The sequence below is a fragment of the Physcomitrium patens genome, chromosome 15 (assembly GCF_059467195.1).
Source record: "Physcomitrium patens ecotype Gransden chromosome 15, ASM5946719v1, whole genome shotgun sequence".
Classification (NCBI taxonomy): domain Eukaryota; kingdom Viridiplantae; phylum Streptophyta; class Bryopsida; order Funariales; family Funariaceae; genus Physcomitrium; species Physcomitrium patens.
Genome location: NC_143424.1, coordinates 15519438 through 15539021, shown reverse-complemented (window position 1 = coordinate 15539021; position 19584 = coordinate 15519438). Strand labels below are relative to the sequence as shown.

General features: G+C 42.8%; 5 protein-coding genes across 7 annotated transcripts; 2 read left to right on the top strand and 3 right to left on the bottom strand.

Moving 5' to 3' along the window:
- Positions 1 to 2076: 2076 nt before the first annotated feature.
- Positions 2077 to 4740, top strand: LOC112292318 (uncharacterized). Its single transcript, XM_024540654.3, has 6 exons — positions 2077 to 2342; positions 2957 to 3096; positions 3440 to 3544; positions 3852 to 3977; positions 4203 to 4325; positions 4538 to 4740. Exons 1-6 carry the CDS (start codon positions 2129 to 2131, stop codon positions 4607 to 4609), a joined length of 780 nt encoding a protein of 259 aa, XP_024396422.1. The 5' UTR covers positions 2077 to 2128; the 3' UTR covers positions 4610 to 4740.
- An 800-nt stretch (positions 4741 to 5540) lies between these two features.
- LOC112292317 (uncharacterized) lies at positions 5541 to 7772 on the bottom strand. Its single transcript, XM_024540653.3, has one exon. The coding sequence runs from the start codon at positions 7328 to 7330 to the stop codon at positions 5867 to 5869; it is 1464 nt and encodes a 487-aa protein (XP_024396421.1). The 5' UTR covers positions 7331 to 7772; the 3' UTR covers positions 5541 to 5866.
- Positions 7773 to 8582: 810 nt separating this feature from the next.
- Positions 8583 to 13328, bottom strand: LOC112292316 (methionine--tRNA ligase, chloroplastic/mitochondrial). Its single transcript, XM_024540652.3, has 12 exons — positions 12932 to 13328; positions 12628 to 12771; positions 12022 to 12171; positions 11621 to 11788; positions 11301 to 11425; positions 10967 to 11060; positions 10658 to 10756; positions 10227 to 10407; positions 9878 to 9993; positions 9478 to 9633; positions 9057 to 9185; positions 8583 to 8850 (listed from the first exon to the last, which is right to left on the bottom strand). The coding sequence occupies exons 1-12, from the start codon at positions 13286 to 13288 to the stop codon at positions 8647 to 8649; spliced, it is 1923 nt and encodes a 640-aa protein (XP_024396420.1). The 5' UTR covers positions 13289 to 13328; the 3' UTR covers positions 8583 to 8646.
- Positions 13329 to 14828: 1500 nt separating this feature from the next.
- Positions 14829 to 16291, top strand: LOC112292815 (putative homogentisate phytyltransferase 2, chloroplastic). The gene has a single exon (XM_024541651.3). The coding sequence runs from the start codon at positions 14965 to 14967 to the stop codon at positions 16210 to 16212; it is 1248 nt and encodes a 415-aa protein (XP_024397419.1). The 5' UTR covers positions 14829 to 14964; the 3' UTR covers positions 16213 to 16291.
- A 796-nt stretch (positions 16292 to 17087) lies between these two features.
- Positions 17088 to 19381, bottom strand: LOC112292816 (leucoanthocyanidin dioxygenase). 3 transcript variants are annotated; one of them, XM_024541652.3, is made up of 4 exons: positions 19189 to 19381; positions 18297 to 18930; positions 17647 to 17968; positions 17088 to 17471 (listed from the first exon to the last, which is right to left on the bottom strand). In XM_024541652.3, the coding sequence occupies exons 2-4, from the start codon at positions 18788 to 18790 to the stop codon at positions 17226 to 17228; spliced, it is 1062 nt and encodes a 353-aa protein (XP_024397420.1). In that variant the 5' UTR covers positions 18791 to 18930; positions 19189 to 19381; the 3' UTR covers positions 17088 to 17225. The 3 variants fall into 3 exon arrangements, with proteins under 3 accessions (XP_024397420.1, XP_073395436.1, XP_024397421.1); XM_073539335.2 differs by having other exon boundaries at positions 17088 to 17453; XM_024541653.3 differs by having other exon boundaries at positions 19136 to 19336.
- Positions 19382 to 19584: the final 203 nt, after the last annotated feature.

Sequence of the window (19584 nt, the reverse complement as noted above, 5' to 3'; positions counted from 1 at the left end):
ATTAAATTATCATAAAATACTGTTAATTTTTGACACAACACATACTTTTAACATTCTGTTTTTTTCCTAAATTTTGAGGATTCTTTTAGTTCACAATATATTTTCAGTTATCATCTTTTTCAAATGTATTAGAATGTGTTGCGTTTCCTAAATTCTATTCTATTTTACAGTTGTTATCAGTTTGCACTTTTTATTTTTTCTAATTTTTTCAACACTTTGAATGATAAATAGTTGTGAGAAGAGGGAGTATCACTGTCAAATTACATATTTAGTGATACTCTAGTTTCCTTAGAAAAATGGCAATTTATGCATTGTAAATGTTAGATACAAGGATCATGTATGCACAATGTTTATCAATGCTTCAGAAAAATATAATAAATATAATACAAGTTAACCTTTAGAAGAAACAGTTATAAAGTTATTAGCATCTAAATATTGTGCAATGTGATCACATTATTGTGTGTAAGAATATTAATTTTATAAACTAATTGCTACATAGGTACCATTTAAAGATGGTGATGTTGATTTTCAGTTTTTCTTCTTTCTACTGTTAATGAATATAGATGGGTTCTTATTAACAACTTGCATTATAAAATTATTATAGCCAACCATAGTTCAATGAAAGGATCTATGAATAAGCAAAGGGCATTCAACATTATCAAAAGCTTGAAATTACTCAAACAATTTATGTCACACTGTATCAAAACAAAATTATTCTGATCAAACATTAAAAGTTACTATTGTATTCAATTATTTGAAGGTTTCCACTTGTCTTCAAATTTTTATATCTAAATACTTTAAAGCTTAATTCTTGGCAAAGTTTAGAGTCCTTATTAGTTACAACTCTAATCAAACAATGTTATTTTGTATAGAAGCTTAGTCATACTTTTAAATATAAAATACAAAATAGACTTTCAATGAATTTTTTTAAACATCTACAATATTTTAATATAATAATAAAAATAATAATAAATATTTAAATTGGTGAGTAATATTAATTCAAAGGAGAAAAAAGGACAACCAAGCTTTTGGTTGTGTTTGGCTCACATGTGTACTTCAAGTTGAGTAACTCCTTAAAAATCTTTCCAAAAATGAACCCACATATAAATAGTTATACACATAATATCAAAAAAAAGGTTACACATTTAACAAATCTGAAGATTGATAAGGGATTTTTCCTTCTTTTTTTTTCTTTTTTTTTTATTGAAACATCAAGGAAGTTAACCTCTTGAGCCGTAGGTTTCCATCAAGTATAAGAGAGATTTTATTGCAAGGGATTGAATCCATAACCACTACAAAGGGTTTTAAGAAAGAGCTTTGCACCAAAACCATGATTTTACTTTTTCGATCAGGAATGCTGGAGCCCCGTCGTTGGTCTTGGCACAGCCACGAGTGGTGTGGTGCAAGAGCCGCCATAGCTGCAAGAATTCTGATCACAACACGGCAGCACCCGCAAATCCAAGGCAGCTTGCTGGGCTTCGCCTACGTCGCCGCGCTTGGAAGTCCTAAAGGCGATGAAGATAAGAACCGGAGGAAATCCGGGCATAAACATAACCACGGTGTCAATCTCGGCCCATCCTGGAGTTCCTCAATAGAGAACCGCGATGCCAACACATTAGCGTGGCCGGGTATTTCACTGTCGACCCGGGTACGTGGCAATTTTACTGTATATGTCCATTGAAAGCTTTGATGACAGCTTCGTGAGGTTTCATTATTTTGGGTTTTAAGAAAGAGTTTTGCACCAAAACCTAAGGGATTGAATCCATAACCACTACACTTGCTTTGGGTACCTTATGCTGTCATTTGGTAGTTTAGGGTCATCTCGAACCAAGATTTCACTACTTTACTCTCAGGCAGGTTTAATATAGGGCTTAGGCTACAAGCACACATCAAATTGCTGTATACATCGTGGCCGGGTATTTCACATAATGTGTTGGCATCGCGGTTCTCTATTGAGGAACTCCAGGATGGGCCGAGATTGACACCGTGGTTATGTTTATGCCCGGATTTCCTCCGGTTCTTATCTTCATCGCCTTTAGGACTTCCAAGCGCGGCGACGTAGGCGAAGCCCAGCAAGCTGCCTTGGATTTGCGGGTGCTGCCGTGTTGTGATCAGAATTCTTGCAGCTATGGCGGCTCTTGCACCACACCACTCGTGGCTGTGCCAAGACCAACGACGGGGCTCCAGCATTCCTGATCGAAAGCCCAATTCGTCGATGATATGTGAAGTTTCATCTTCAGAGCGGCGTCGGGTGGGCTTCAACAGGGGAACACTGGTAGCGAGCAGTCGGAGTCTCCGGAGGAGATCGAATTCTCATTCCGTGGTCGCTCTTGCTGCATCCGGTTTGCTTCTACTCTCCTGATATAATGTCATGGTTCATTTCATTTTTGAGAGACGGAGAATGTGGAAGTTGGGTTCTGGTTGAGGTGGAGGAATTGGGCCTGTCTACATTGAATTTAGCTGCCAATTTTTAACTTCGAAATTTTTCTAGTCTGCATTTAGTGTAGTGCAGATACTTGCTTTCTGACTTCTTTCGGATCGGGTATTTGTTCGGGCCTCTGGTAGCGTGGTTCCGGTTTCTACTAGGGAACGGTAGCCTGATGGTCATGGTTCAGTTTGGATACCATGTGCTTAATGTGGATGGGATATCTCACTATGTCAGCATCATTGGAATGGGTTTTGATTGAGACCCCTTAGTTCAAGTAAAGTGTATGGCTCGCGAATCTATAAGTATTGTCACAGCAGGAATAGGTATGACTGAAACTTCAAACTGTTTGGTAGCTGTTTCATCTCTATGGCGTCAGTTGTTCTGCTCCCGAGGTTCACAAGTGGCAGGCTTATTACGTGATCGGGACATGAATTTCATATGATGTATCTATAAAGTAGGTCTACTTCATTTGTTGGGATCGACACAATGCAATTATTCTCAAGTGTGAAGAAACCTGTGGTAAGGTAGGAAGCAATGGAGAGATGTCTGAATTGGACACGGTGCTTGCGGAGTTCATGAAGCATGTGGATTCTACTCAACAAATGTGGCCATTGGAGGGACGTAAACCCACAGCTCTCATGCCCCCGACCACTGTTGTTAGAGTTCAGGTGAGACTTAAATTTATATTCTTGTGATTGAATTAGGTATTGCTGTATATAGAGCGCAATCTGCAGGATCAGAGAAATGTGCAACTCTTGCACGTTTATTTCTGGGGTTGTAACAATCGTTCACTAGTGAAAAGGTTAACACTGCACTTAGTGTCAGTCATCGTCGATTCTTTTGATGTCATAGAACTGGAAAAGTGAACTTGTACATGTACAATTGCAGCATGCTAAACAATTTGTCGAAATAGTGCACAGCACAACATGTGATATACGTTTCCTTGGCCATCGTCAAGGGTTTATTGTGCATCAAGGTTTTTTTTGTAATCATCATTTTTGATGTGTTTAGATGGATGCATTGATGCGCAACGATTGGCCCGAAGAAGATAGTGGCATCAAAACAGCTTTTGCTTTTGCAATGCCCGCCAGAGTGGAGGAGATACTTTCTGGCAAGGTAAATTTTCACTCCAAAGAATCTGAAGTAGCGTCTGTTTGAAGCATGCCCTATGTAAGGGCATCTTTCACGAAGAACATAGGATATTGTTAGTATGTCCTTCACATATGCATTCGCGTCAGGAGCGCACAGATTTGTATTGTAGAATTTAGAGAAGTGCGCTTTAAGCTAGAATCGGGTCAGCAACACTTGGTTACATACCGCCTTGTCATATACAGTATTAATTTATTTTCATCATTATTCTGTTACGTGTTTCTTCGAGACACACGTCGTCTGAACTTCATTTCACTAATCCCTTTCGATTCAGGCAAGGGGTTCAACGAGTTCTGCCAGAGCTTGGAATGCTGCAGTAAGATATTTAACTCTCGAGGAATTTGGAAATGTTGTCCGCGACCCCATGTATTCACCTCTGCTGAACTTCTCAGAATGGGAGGTATTACACGATTGTCACTTTGACGTCATTCTCCATGAAATGAAATGAGCAGTATCCTCTTGGTTTTGATACACGATTATCGTTACGTGTTGCTCATCCCCCAAGTTGAGGTCACGAAAATTCTGTTTTTGTGGCAACTGAGATTCTCTATATCATTCTTTACCTTAATAACTGTTTAACTTCTGACGGACATCCAGTTCTAATGTTTCTAACATGTCTTTGCAGATGGTATCGCCGATGGTGTTTCATGGGCCAGGAGATAAAAGAGGTCTACAAGCAGTGCAAGTGACTTACCACACAGAAAACGGGGACGAAATGAAAAGGATCTATACTTTTTGTTTAGAGAAGGTACGTCGGTATCCCTCTGAAGCACTTATTTGCTACAGCATGGCTATAATTTGGATGCTGAGGTGCTGGTTCTTCACCTAAGAGTGAGGCATTAAGCTGAGAATTGAGCTTCACCAATTTTTACCAGCGGGTCTGAAATTTTTAGATGCGTGACGGAATGAACCTTGTAAACTGAAAGCTTTTTTTAATACGTTTCAACTTCGTGAATGCAGGTACTAGCTGGCGCGTACAAAGATTGTTGGATGGTTGTAGGTCTTAGAGTAGGTGATTATGCCAACGTCTAGTTAATAGTTTTTCTACCTTGAACGGGACATTTCTTTCAGAGCTTCAAGTTAGGATCAATCTCCTGGTGTATGTAACAACAATTTTGACTGAGACTGAAACGAAGAGTTGCAACTCATTAAATTGCCTGAAACTGTCTTACTTCTTTTTAAACCCCTCAGTGGCAATGCATGTGATGTTTAAAACATCATTGGACTAGATTGCTCTGTGGCACTTACCTTCAACCTCGCGAGAGAATGATTTGCAGCATTTCGGAGGTTGCTTCGAGTTGGCTCTACCCATAAGAAAGGAGGCTAAAGGCGAGAAGCGACGACATAGTCTAGTATGCGTGCCATATGAGCAGGGTGTTACGTTGTTGCTTCGTCTTGCTGCATACATGGCAATTCTTATCACCAAGTAAATTAACCACCACTCATGGAAAGTGACAATCCTAACAATCGGATCAAATTAATTCGAACAGATTTTAGCTCTTCAGCTGAAGGGGAGTAGACGGAAAACTGACCACTGATACATTTGCGAGGCATTTGAAGCCATGAGATTAAAACGACTGGATGGTGCCACACAAGAGGTGGCTTGTTGCTTGTTTACGACTAAACACCTAATGGATGCCTGGATGCTTTACGTTCTACAAATCAACCCCGGATTTGTAGAGTCCTTCGAAGGAAATTTCAGCAAATCGTTCCCTGATGTATGGCTGCAGCGCTCGAGTGCTTAAACGAATACTCGGCTGTTTCAGGTGGGTACAGTATCAGAGATGCTCCAATACATGCTCCAATACATGAGAGATGGCCAAGTAACCCAGATGCGAGCAAGGATGATTTCGCAGATCCAACAGCCATGTTCACCTGGTCTAATATAACAGTCAAAACCGAAGTAATCGAATTGAATTAAGAGAGAATGCAAATACGTGGGTAAAATCAAGGAACTATAATATAGTTGCAAGAAGCGTCTAAGCCTCATCTTTCGAAGCTCATTTTGATATCTTAAATCGCAAGTATTTGACGGCGAGTAGTTCCGCCATATGACACGAGAATGACAATTCCAGAGAAGACTTGGTGCCGAACGCTACATCTATTCTAGCAATTGATTTGCTGGTAGGCACTCAATCCTGGAAACAAAGTCAGGGCACCAGGCTGGTCGAGTATGATCACTCTTCACTCTGCCTTCTTTGAGTCAGAATAATCAGTTCCTGGAATACATCTGTGAACATAAAAACCATCCTTGAATCCAAGTTGGGATTCTAAACATTCTAAACATTGTCACGTAATGCTGACTACAGTTCCAGCCGATTGCGGAAAGATCTTTGCGACGGCACCAGCTCGTCTACTTGAAATTGGACCCCTCTGGTAGACGGAATTCCATGGGCCTCCATCTCTGGCGTAATAGTCCATAGGGTACGGCCCAACTTCCAAGTCGTTTGCTGCATCCAAAGATGGCGTAGCAACGACATCCACTTTCCCTGCAGACTCCTCATTAAGTACCTTTTCTTCTATACTGAGAGATTCTACGCCTTGAACATTAGCTTCATGTGCAACATCCACAGTTTGCTTACTTGCCATGTGTCGATTCTGCGGCCAGGAGCCTTCTGTCCACCCTTCCGCAACCCACCATGGCTTAACGTATCCAAGTGCAACCTCAACTTCGTAAGGAGTTAACAATGGTCCCGGAAAAGCCTCCCCCCAATCAATCGACAGCCTGGGGCATGCAATTTGCACCCACACATCAATCGATCTGTTAAAAAGGGCGAGCTTCGAGGGCGAAAGCTCAGAAACGAGAAGAGTGACAAACTGAACCCCACGCGCCTCCAGGCGCTTCTCCAAGTGCTTCAGAATTTGTGGATTTCCTTGCCGACCGAGAGTTCCCAATACTACGCCCCACCTATTGCTCAATTGAGCTGCTTCTATAGCTTTGCGTCGAGCCTCTCGCATACCCTTCTGATCATACTTCTCGTGAGTCAGTACCCGCGAGTAAGGATCGTACCGGTAAGCTTTCACGTTAGGATTTGCTATCATAAAGGCCTCAAGATGAAATCGACCGTCAGCAACGAAGATGACCACATCGATTGTTCCTTCCGGTAGAGACGGCGATGTGCACCCAAGGACCTCACCGGGGGAAAGTGGCTTCGACTGAGGGATTAAAATGTGTGGGAAGTATCTCACAAGTTGTGTCTTCGCTACTTGAATGGCTGTTGAAAACTGAATTGTACCGGCCAATGCGAGCTTGGTACCTACCTCAAAATTGTGTTTCACAGCTCCCACCAAATGCGCAACATCAATCTGGATATCAACAAATACATACAAGCAGGGAATTTGCGACACGTCAACTGGCACCAGACAACTATGACCGTAGTGCACCAGAAACTCGGCCCCAAGCGCAGCAGCTGAGTAATCGTCCACACAGCATGCACCATAAGTAACATCCCCCAGGACAAAACAATCCTCCACACCCGCAAACTCTTCCAAAATGTCACAAATTGTGAGCGAATACAAGAGCAATCCCTCAGGGAACTGTAGAGCCACTTTCTTCGCCCCTGCCTGCTTCACCCGCCACACAGTTTTCGGAATTTCCAGGTTGTAATTGGCCGGCAGCACAGCCATCGCTGCTTTCAACGCCGGATCATTCAAAATGCTATCTGGAATCTGTTGTCGCACATACCTACGCGGCGCTCCAGATGTCTTGGTAATCGCTTTAGCAGCACCCGCCACCTCCTCCTCGGCGCCCATTATCACCGCGTAGGCTACAGAACTTCGAATCCTAAAAATCCTAAAACCCTAAACCCTCCTCTCAAGACTCCTACCGCGGCACATAACCTCCAAATTCAAGGCCAAAAAATCCCTGAAATCCGAGAGCTAGGTCGCAACATTCGTAATTACTCTTCCACCAAAGCACCTTCACGAGAAAACGGAACAAGTCTAGCCCTTCGATTCTCCACAAAACCTCGAATCATCCTAAACCCTAACGGCATGCTTGCCCGAATCACGCAAGTCTAAAATATCAATGAAGACTCAACAGCTGGAATGTCCGGTACAGAGGATTTCGACACCGCCACGGCAAGCGAACCTCTGAAACTAATCACAATTTCTAGGGGCTCGTCCACACCGCCCCCCCCCATCCTCGGAGAACACAATCTAGCCTCGAACCGTAGGCGAGTTGCAATCACCACCGGGAGGAGGGTGACGATGGCGCAACCTACGATGAAGGTTTCTCCAATGTCATTGAAGGTTCTGCCTTTTACTTTTCCCTACTCCTTTGAATCCTACTTTTTCTGGACCTTAATTACTGCGACGATGTGTGAATTGATTTTTGGAAACCTACTTTGTATACTCAATCTCATTTGTTTTAAATGCTTTGTGGAAGCTTGAATTAGAAGCATCAATAACAGGTATTGTAGAGAACTGTAATGGATTGGTATGATTAAAGGTTATCATGAAGTAGTTTTGTTTCAGAACCTTCAATCATGAATTCATTTTTTTGAATTTCTTTGTAAATAACTTCTAAATTTATAGTTCTATATGCAAATTGCAACTTCAACATGCAGTAATATTCTCCGCGAGCTTCAATGGGATGCTTAAAGAAGTTTTTGCATTTGTAATCCTTTTGAATGAGAATTTGCGACTGAAGGGGTTTCTTCCATAAGAATCTATGTCGGGTAGTGTTTCTAAACACCCCTTCTAGAAACTGATGTACGCATATGCAACACTACTGCAACATTTGATTTCCTCGACATTTTTTGGAGCTGTGTTAATTTTAATGCTAGAGTAGAGTACGTAACTGAACTGAAAAAGTCAGGCCAGAACGAAGAAAACGAAGTAATACACTCAGGATTGATCGACTCCTTACAGTTGAATTCAATAAACCATGTAATGCCTGCTCCCTATACTGTATTAAGAGCCAATATATAATTCAAGATGATTTAGAAAGAGTACAAACCAGCAATCCAGCAACACAGGCACAACATTGTGAAATCCAACCACGTAGCCGAAAGGTGTACACTACTAAGAAGGGAAATAAAATATTACATGATACCCCAGAAAAAGAATTAAGACGCACTAGCGTTGACAACAGCTGAATCAGCCTTTTGCTTTGCACTGCCTTTCTGTTTCTTCCCATCATTTTTCTTCCCTCCCTTTTTCGGAGGTGTGCTCTGCGTCTCTGGTGCATTTGGAACTTCTAACCTTTGAAAAATAGGCTGAGCATCTGCCATCACCTGGCCGCTTTTTAATCCGCCCCACTGCGTGTCATTCTGCGAACAGGATAAGACGGTTAAAACGATTGGTTATTTTCAACTCTTGCACTACACGACACCCTTCAAAACTACACGAGAGGTTCTGGTTGCCTAACTCAAATCGTAATACTTCATTGAACTGAAGCTGTTAACTGAACAGGATCAGGCACGCAGGAAAACTAAGTTCCATGAAATGGAGAACGAAGTGATACATGGCGACTTACCCAGGAAATGGATTTAAAATCTGCTTCAGTGAAGCCCAGTTGTAAGTAGATCCGATTACAAAGCTCCGGAACAACAGGTGAAAGGGCTACAGCTATTATTCGAACAGCTTCCAGAATTACTGTCAACTCCTGCAGTTATCACATTAACCACAACTCAAATGAACTCAGGCAGCTATCGAGCAAAGAATAGACTGTTGTTCGCAATATCAATTCTGCGCACAGTTAGAATTTATATTACGGAAGGAAAGACCTTTTTAATGCACTCGTACATGATGTACCAGAACACATTTTTACTGGCTACAGGATCGTAACATAAAATCCACATCCTTTCAAGTGAGTGAAGATGAATATCAGGATACATGTCATTTTGAAAACATGATTGAACATTGCACTATTGCAACCTCAATGAAGTAAATGGTACCTGAGCTGCATCCTCTGCAGCGGAGCCACCTTCCTTGAAGAGAGACCAGGGGGCTTTCTCACTCATGTAGAGATTGCCAGCAGTAGCAATTCCGAGGATGATATCACATGCTGACGAGTAGTCCAATTCTGAATAGTGAAGCTTTGCTTTACTAACCTGATCACAAATCGCAAAGTTTGTTGGTCCTACTCACGTGGGAAAATTCATCTTACGGGTATATGAGAGAAGTATGACAAAAGCAGTAGGGAGGAGAAAGCAGGATTCAAATGTATAAGAACTTTGTAAGCTAAGAAGTCAAGTCGTGCAAACGTATTTGCAACAACACGGACAAATGTTGCGTCATGTAACAAGGAGAACTTGCATAATCAAACTATTTTGTGCATGATTTAACGATTCTTACAGATTCAGCTGCGAGGATTCGTATAGGATTTTCCTCTGAAATGGAGCTCGAGTCAACAGGAATAACGGCATCGCAGTTTTTTTTCAGTAATCCGAGTGTACGATTCAGCAGATTGCCTGCAAGACCCAGCTTCGTCAGGTATACATAAGTAAAACTAACATACTTTGTAACGATTCAGAATTGCTAACTAAAAAATTTACACCTGTAAGATTCGTGAAGGAAAAAACCAAAAAAACAAAAAAAAAAAAAAAAAACAAAACAAAACAAAAACAAAAACAAACATACAAACAAAGTAACTCATTAACCCAAATCTTCCATTAGCCAACTAGACCAATCATCGTTGAATTACCAATAGTGTTGGCCAGATTGGCATTGACAATTTCGATAAATCGCTTCTCAGAAAAGTCTCCGTCTTTTCCAAATTCAATCTCCTTCAGAAAATAATAACGAACAGAATCGGGACCGAATTTTGACACCAGCTCCCTGGGCTCGATTGTGTTACCCAGTGATTTTCCCATTTTCAAACCATCCTGCAGTAATGATTTCAATCTATTAGACTTTAGTTCTTGGCAATATGAGGAAGAACTGAGGCGGTGATGAGAACTATCCTTTCTCAGGTCTCCTAAAACCGCATCTCCAAAGATGTTTCGATGGGAACGTCAGTGCACACCATCATTGTACAAGAAGTTGAAAGATGGGTCTGAAGGTGTGAGAACCAGCCCACGCTTCCTTTTATAAAAATTTGTTTACACAGGGAGGAAAGAACTTTTACTTACATACCTTTGTCAGAAATCCGTGGCCAAAAACAGCTTCTGGAAGGGGTAGATCGGCAGACATAAGCATTGCTGGCCAATATACGGCATGAAACCTCAAAATGTCCTGTACAGCGACGTCCATATTTTAGGAGCATTGTAGTTCAACCTGGAGCTTCTTCTGCAACTGAGCACTTTGAACCAGCAGTTGTGGTAGTCGACTCCAGTAAACAAAGAATTTCAAAGGTATATATGCACTTGACGATGGATGATGACAGCATACGTCAAAAAATTGAATGAGTAGAAACCCAGGTTCAGTAAATGAATGGCAACAAACCTTGCCGATGATATGCACAGAAGCAGGCCAGCCCCTCTCGGTTGCATTCGTCAAAATCGGCTCCTTTCCTTCTGGTAGAAGAGCTGATATATATCTGTAATGACCGTGTTACATTTGATATGTCTATCACATTGAAAAGAAGAAATAACTGCGACATAGTTTTCAAATGCACAACTATGTAGAAAGCTTAGGATGATAAAATATACAAGAAGCTGTGAGAAAAGGAGAAATTAAAGATTACAGCAATTCACTTCCCAGACCATGTGGACAGAAATAGCAAGGAGAAGGCCGCGTAGAGGAAAAGAGAGAAGAAGTAAAAGTGAAAGCGTGGTACCCAAGCAGAGCATCAAACCACACATAGATAGTTTGCTTTGGGTTGGTTGGCACAGGAATACCCCATTCTACTGCTGCTCGCGAGATAGAAAAATCTCGCAAACCTTCCTTCACCCACCCTTGAACCTGTTGTTCTCATGTTAATAACCTCTCAGATACGGAATAAAATATTGCCGCTACCGAATCAAATACGCCGCTACAGTGAGGCTCAATTCTGAAATATGATGAGGTGCAATCTGCAAAAATTCAGATTCATTTCTAGACATAACTATGTAATTCTGAAATAGATAGCGATTAAAATGCCTCAGTGACATGTCCAACCTCATTCATTCGAAAAGAAGGTCGCACAAAGTTTGGGTTGGATGAGAGAAGCTCTTCTAGCGGTTGCTGGTACTTGGACAGAGCAAAGAAATAGTTGTCTTCATTGCGGGCCTCACAAGGCTTCCTATGGATAGGACAACACAGATCCTCTATCAACTCGTCTTCATCCTGCCCCACCCCTCTTCCCATATGGCCCTTCCAATTAGTTTAAGCACAAACCAACCTTGCTGACAGACTGACGTTATTCGAGCCAATAAATACATTTTCTACCAATATGCCCGCATACAAGACTAACAAATGAATACCAAGATTGTGGCAGGAAGTACTTAAGCTAAAAAGCCAAGACGCATGTGGTGCAAGTTACTGGGAACGCTACAGACATGAGTTGTGATATCGGGTACCTTATACTCCTCACAGTTGACACAGTAGAGGCCCTCGTACTTGGCCTGGTATATGTCTCCTTTCGCTTCAACACGCTTATAAAATTCATCTACTAAAGTCTCGTGATGACTGTCGGTTGTCCTTATAAATTTGTCATAAGCTATACCTAGCTGCCACACAGAGGAGAACCTCAACACGTCAACATTTAATCCTTCACTTTAAAACAAAAGGCAGCAATAAAGCAGTGATTTGAGCAGAAAAAATGGAGATCTACTCATGATTACAGCAGATAACTCTCCTGCTTAAAAGTTGTTAATCATATCACGATAAGTCGGCACGAAATAAACCTCCAGAGAAGAACACACAACAAGGTCCGAAAATATACTAATTCCAAAGAACAACAACAGATAAATAAATAAATAGAAATAACTAGAAATAACTAGAAATAATTACAGAAATGAATACATTTTGAGTGTTTTGGGCCAAGAATTATAAATACTGCAGTACTGTCGACCGTCTGTATATAACCGGTTATTGAAAAACATTCATATATATATTTATATATATATATATATATATATATATATATATATATATATAATTCGGAAAAAAAAACTTTCTCTTACTTCTTTCCACAAAAGTTGATATTCTGCAGCGACAGCATCGCAATGTTCCTTAGGAGCCCGCCCCTTGGCAGCGGCAGCGAGAGCGATCTTCTCTCCATGCTCGTCAGTTCCTGTGATAAAATTCACATCCCGCCCTTGCAGCCTCTGCACACAACCACCCCCGCGCGCCGTCAGATCGAGAAACCAAACCACTGGCATCAACTATGAAAACCGAAAACCGCACAGTAAGCTCTACGAGCGATGAAATTCCCCAAGACCGAGTACAATCAAACGCGACGAACATCCAGCGCGCGAAGACAATTACCTGGAATCGAGCCAGAGCATCAGCAGCAATAGTCGGATAAGCGCTTCCCATGTGCGGGGCTGCATTCACGTAATAGAGTGGCGTGGTGACAGTGAACCGCTCTCCTCTGCCCGCCTCGTCGCCGCCATTCCCCTCGGCTCGCACAATTACCGCGCCACCTCCACGTTTGGCGACGCTGAAACTCCTAGAGTTCAAAACCTTGCCGAATCGAGAGGGTGTGAATCCAGAGGGCGCGTGCAGAAAGAAAGTCCGGGGGAATGCAACCGAGCGGGCATGGTCCAGCACTCGCGACGAGTGGCAGGTAGCCAGGCGCGCCGGCGATGGCGACCATTGCAGCCCTTTGAGCAAGGTCGCCATGGCCAACAATCCTCGAGTCTCGGCTCCTCTTCTCCAGCACGGGCCTTAAACTGTGCTTTCCTTCCCAAGGGGTCGATAAATCTTAGTCCCTCGGGGAAGAGGCGAGCAGCGCCTCGCCTCGCTTCCCCTCCCACGGGGGAGATAAGGCCTTCATCGCATGGGTGCATTCACACGACGATGACGTGGACATCCCATGAGGACGTGGACGTTATAATGCTGACGTGGATATTGCGTGACTAAGCCTTGGATGATTCCAGTTCCACCACGGTGTTGCATGATGAGCCGTTACATACTTGTTCAACATTTCCAGTTTCAATTGGGAAGTTGGTTCAATGTGATGATGAGTTAATTACAACACTATCATACAATGTTAGCATGAGGATTTATAGCCTTAATCTAATTGGAAGGTACAAGTGATTGGAGAAAAATGATAACTTTTTTGAATATTTTTTTGATTTATACAAATGTATCTTTTTTATTCTTCTTAACTAATGTTCCTTGTTTTACTTGATCGTATTTGTTGGAACAAAAGGTTGTTCTTAGGTCGTGAACTTATATCCCTTAACTAATATTTTTTGCATAATTTATAAAATTTCCATGTACTAAGACTATAAATTTACTGGGATACATTTGTGCATGCAAGGAAGAGGCAATAAATCGTTAAACGTCTTATGTGAACAACTTCACACTTAACCATTAATTCATTAATTTGTATGTAAATATTTTGAAATGTTAATAATATGTGCCATTTACAAGAAGTAGCTTAAAATTATCAAATGATAGAAAACTTCTCATTCAACATACAACATACTAAATATAATTCAGTATTATTATTATTACTCGAAAAGAAAAAAGAAAAGAAAAGACACATTGCAGTACATATTATTTTAATTTAGTTCTATTAGACATGAAATTGTGTAACACTTACATTTTTTTTTTTAATCTTTTTTGAACATGATCAATTTTTTGAGTTAAAAAACAGATACATATATAATTTTCTTTTTTCAAATATTTTATATTGAACGTTTCTGCTCAATCTAAATTAGAACCTCACAGTCCTTGCAAATATATGAATATATATACATATATATATATATATATATATAAGATTAGTTACGCTTATGATCTAGTTGAATTAAAAATAAACCGTACATACCAGTTAAACATTTAAAAGCAAAACGGAAATTCAGACTGTGAAAGGATTAATCCATGTTCACTTGTTTGTAAAAAAGTAATTTTTCTTTACTTACCTTTCTAACATCATTATTTTATTTTTATTAAATTTTTCCTTCATGCACTCTTCTCTTAAAAAACAAAAGACTAAATGCAGAGTCGAATATAAGAGCTGACAAGAACAATGCATCAAGATCAATGCACCAGCAGATTTAACACCCGAGTTGTCCAAAAAGCCAAAGGGTAGGGTCGGGTATGCGCCCGGGTATAGAGTTAGGGTATCTAATCCGGGTCTCGGAGGCCGGGGTCGGTGGGACGGGGACGTGGGCTCAAGGCAGGCAGCAGAAAGGATGACGAAGGAGGTCATGAGTGGGCAGGGGAGCTCGGTAGCGGGGAGTTGGGCTCGGACTACAACTCTCACTTCACGGGTACACTGCTTCCGCGGATGAGGAAGTAAGAGCCTGGATCTCGAGCTCCCCATTTCCGCAATTCGGCATTGAGACATGGGTCTCACAGCAATTGTAGTAGATGTAGCACAAGCGTCCTCGTCCAGTGTTGCACTCAGCCAAGGCAGGGGTGCCACGCGGAGACTGCCAGGCGGATTGGCGCTAGGCGATGCATTCAAAGGGCTTCGCAAGCGGGAATATGCACAAGGATTGCAGTGTAGGGTTAGAAGGGAAGGTGGTTGCGCAAGCGAGGCGAGAGTATGGAAAGTTAGGTGCAGCTCAGACAGTGCTGGAAGCCTCGGAGGGGACTTGCCAGCTTCCCAGCCACAGCAGAGCGAGGTGAGTGGGATTCGCGACCCGGCAGCTGCATCTGCGGCATCGTTTGCCCCTCTGCCGCAGCGAATTGCGTTGTTCTACGACGCATTCTGGCGCTTCCTCCGCCCGCACACCATTCGTGGGACGTTTCTTGGGACGAGCGCGCTCGTTACGCGTGCATTGCTGGAAAACCCCACGCTTATCAACTGGGCGCTGCTACCGAAGGCGCTTCGTGGTCTGCTTGCGCTCTTGTGTGGGAATGGCTTCATTGTGGGTATCAATCAGATATTCGACTCAGGAATTGATAAGGTGAACAAACCATTCTTGCCAATTGCCGCGGGAGATTTATCTGTTCCTGCTGCGTGGGCGCTTGTCGGGGGCCTGGCTGCATTAGGGGTTGGCCTTGTGGCTACCAATTTCGGCCCTCTCATCACAACATTGTATACATTTGGCCTGTTCCTTGGGACTATCTATTCGGTGCCGCCGTTGCGGTTGAAACAATATCCCGTTCCTGCCTTTATGATCATTGCCACAGTGCGCGGTTTCCTCCTCAACTTCGGAGTCTATTATGCAACACGAGCTGCGTTAGGGCTTTCATATGAATGGAGCCCGTCCGTCATGTTCATAACCATATTTGTGACCTTGTTTGCTACGGTCATCGCCATCACGAAAGATCTCCCCGACATTGAAGGTGACAAGAAGTTCAACATTTCGACATTCGCTACCAACCTGGGAGTGCGGAAAATATCTTTCCTTGGTGCTGGTCTCCTCCTGGTAAATTACATCGGCGCCATTGTAGCTGCCTTTTACTTGCCCCAAGCTTTCAAGACGAAGATCATGGTCACTGGTCATGCTGTCTTAGGGCTGAGTCTCATCTACCAGACCTGGTTGTTAGATACCGCGAAATACTCCAAAGAAGCCATATCCAACTTCTACAGATTCATTTGGAACCTGTTCTACTCTGAGTACGCTTTATTCCCGTTTATATGATGTACTCAGTTTACCTCTCCTTCCCTTCGTTTCCCTGTGTACACAAAATTTTGTATGAGAGAGCTGCACATTGAACCTACCTTTGATTTGTGCGTGAGTGCTGCTCTTGTTAAAGTGTTACTCTGTGCAGAAATTTGCTGAATCTATGTTATTGCTACAGTCAATCACGTTGAGTAGAAAGCCTCTTCAACAAGCTTCGGGTCTGATCTGACGAGGCAGGTTGTTCCTTGTTCAATCTTGCATTTGTTAGCATTAGATGGTCAGAATTGCTTTTTTAAGGTCCATTCAATCGTCATGTGGTGTATCAGGCTCTTCTTTTTGTCCATACAGGGCAAATCTGATGATCGTGGACCACCAATTCTAAATTATCTCCAAACATGCTGATCATCCCAGATCGTGCTAAACTTAAATAACATACGATGGCTACACGCTGAACCAATGGAATGTAGTGGCGGGTGACTAGTGGCTGAGATTGTACTTGTTACTTCTGTAGTACGATGGATCAGCAACGGTTCAGTTAATGGAACAAGCGGTGGCCACGCTGTAGCTGCTTCTACTCTGCAAAGTCCATGCTTAACATGTGATTTACGCTCATTTGTCGAAAACCACACCAGTGTTGACACAATTTCAAGCTTGACATTTTTTTTAAATCAGTAACAAACTTGAATGAATTCACACAGTATTAGGAAATTAGTCACAGGAGATCTCAGGACGATTTAGACCCATATTTGCTCAATATGATTGATGTAGTACTTCTGGACGAGCCCAGGTGTTGGACAATTCGGTACAGATGATTATTTTTCCACCGTTGTAAATCATGAATACTGTCCAACACCAGATCAAAGGAGCAATCTGGCATGGCTCACAACTGATGATTGGACAAAATATTTGGTTTTTTTATTTTTTCTCACTTGGGTTGAAGGATTGATCTGCCACTACATTTTGGTGAGTGATAATCGATCAATCCCTAAGTCATAAACTGACAGTGGTGAGCCTGAGAATTGCATCTGCCTTCACACGCTGGTTGGCAGTTTCATGAATTCGAGGGAGTTGGATGAGCCTAGCCTCTTTCTAGCACCCAGATACTCCGCATAGGTCCTCGCCTTGTACTGGTTGGGCCCAGATCTTAAAATCTCTGGAGGGGGAATAAGGGTAACCAACTTTGACGGTGCCAGACAATGAGCTACTGATAGACGCCCTTCCACCTCATTTACCACTATCCTGTGCGAGGGGCTCGCGATCTTGCCGTTTGTCAGAATCTGCGGCCAACACGTAAGTATTTTGCACCATAACCTCATAAAATAAACGGCTCCAGTTGAACAGCTTCGTAAGTTTCAACATTCTCAATGCACTTGAGGATGAGGATCAGTGGTTGGCGAGAATTGCTAAACGAGAAAAACGCATAACTGTAATTTTCGTACTTGCTGCACTAACCTCAAACACGTCGCCAACGTTGACAATCAGAGCATCTGCTCGAAACGGGACGCCAAGCCATTTTCCGTTTCGATAAATCTGCAAGTTTCCAACTCCGCTATCGTGCTGCAGCGTGATGAGGTATGGGTCAGTGCGAGGACGGAGACCCATTGCATTCTCAGGTCGTGGACATGGTGGCATGTAATTCCATCTCAATGAAGCTTCAACTCCTTCTAAGAAATCATCGAACCGCCAGGCCTTCACCCCTAAACCCACGACGAGAAGCTTCACGATGCGCTTAGCAAGCTTCTTCATAACAACGTCATACTCCTTCACTGCAGTCCTGTCAAGAGCACTCAAAGTTTCGTAATCAGGGGGCTGAATCTTCATTCTCTACTTATTTCGCTACTAGATCAATTAAATAGACCGTGAAGACAAATTTATGCAACCCGAAGCAATCCTTAATTCATTAAGATACGCCATTGGAGTTTTTTAAAAAAAACCTCTGCAGCACTCTGTTAGGTCGAAGAATGTTTTTATTTTTTATTTTTTGTGACTTTTGTATAACCACCCTACCCTAATACATGCCCACATTGCTATCAGAAGATGCTTGCTACTCATGCCAACGCCCATGTGCAGCCCAAGAGGATTGTAAGGGACCATATACGTACGAGAATTCATGGTTGTTCTCCGAAAAGGAGAGCTGGTTGTTGTACTCATCCAAGTCGGTTTCAGCAGGTTTCACTGCAACTCTCCCAGACCACCACTTGATTTTCCCCAGCAAGGAACATTGTGAAGGATGTTTCACCTCTTCAGCGGCCGACAATGAGAAGAATTCGTACGCCTGTTTCTCTACCTTCTGCATGAGCTCCAACTCCACGCCATGGTTTATAAGATAGAAGTAGCCCCATTGCTCGCACGCACCCACCATCTTCTCAACGTTCTTCTTCACGGTGTGGGCGTCAGCATCGAATAGAGCCATGTCCATTTCAGGAATCGTCTCGTCCTTGAGAAATCCCTTACGGTTGACGAAATTAGAGAATGCGGGGCTACTGTGCACCAGCAAGTCATGTTGACAGACGCTCACACTGCCCACCCTAGACTCTCGCCCGTGAGCCGACTGATGCATGAATTGTGCTGAAATCTTGTGTGAGGAAGAGTCCATCAGTTGGCTCCTTGGCAACGACCGTGCCGCCTCAAGCACCACAGTGCCCTTCCAAGTTTTTCACTCCACGCAGGAGCACCACCACTAGTAACTCGCAAAATCGGAATCATCGGTCACATTTCCAGCTGAGTAAACGTCAACTGCATGAAGGGGAAAAAATCATACTGCTCGTTACTATCCACAAAAGCAAAACTTTGTCCCGATCTGCACACTTAACCGCGTCCAACGAGCTCCAACATCACCAACATGCAAAACTCTGATCCACCTTCCCAACTCAGCAAGTAGAACACAGGGCTCTGCTCAAACCAAACTTCTAAAGCATGTGACACTACTACTTTAACTTACAAACAGTGTGACAGGGATTAAGGCATATGTCGGTAAGCGTTGAACGGAATCACCATAGCTCTGAAACTGTCGAGCTGCAGTGAGCAGAATGCCGTCCTCTACCAACCATGTTCAGAAGAAATAAACCACTTGCTTGAAAGTGGCTGCAGAGCTCGATCTTGACGAGATGCAGGAGGAAATGGTGCGACTTGCAGCGTCATTGGGGATGTGAGAGAGTGGGGTTGTGAGGATTGTGGCACATGCTGCGAGTTACGGAGCTTCAGCTTGGCGGTGATGCAGTGCAGTGCAGTGAGTGTCTGACACTGTGTGTGTGTCTTTATGTTTCTATTCATATGACTTCGACTGCATGATTGGATTGATTGAGTCTTTACTTGTGCATGTGGTGCTCAGCACTGACCTCTTCCACCATTCATGAGGACGGCAACTTGGTTTGCGATGGCTTCAAACTA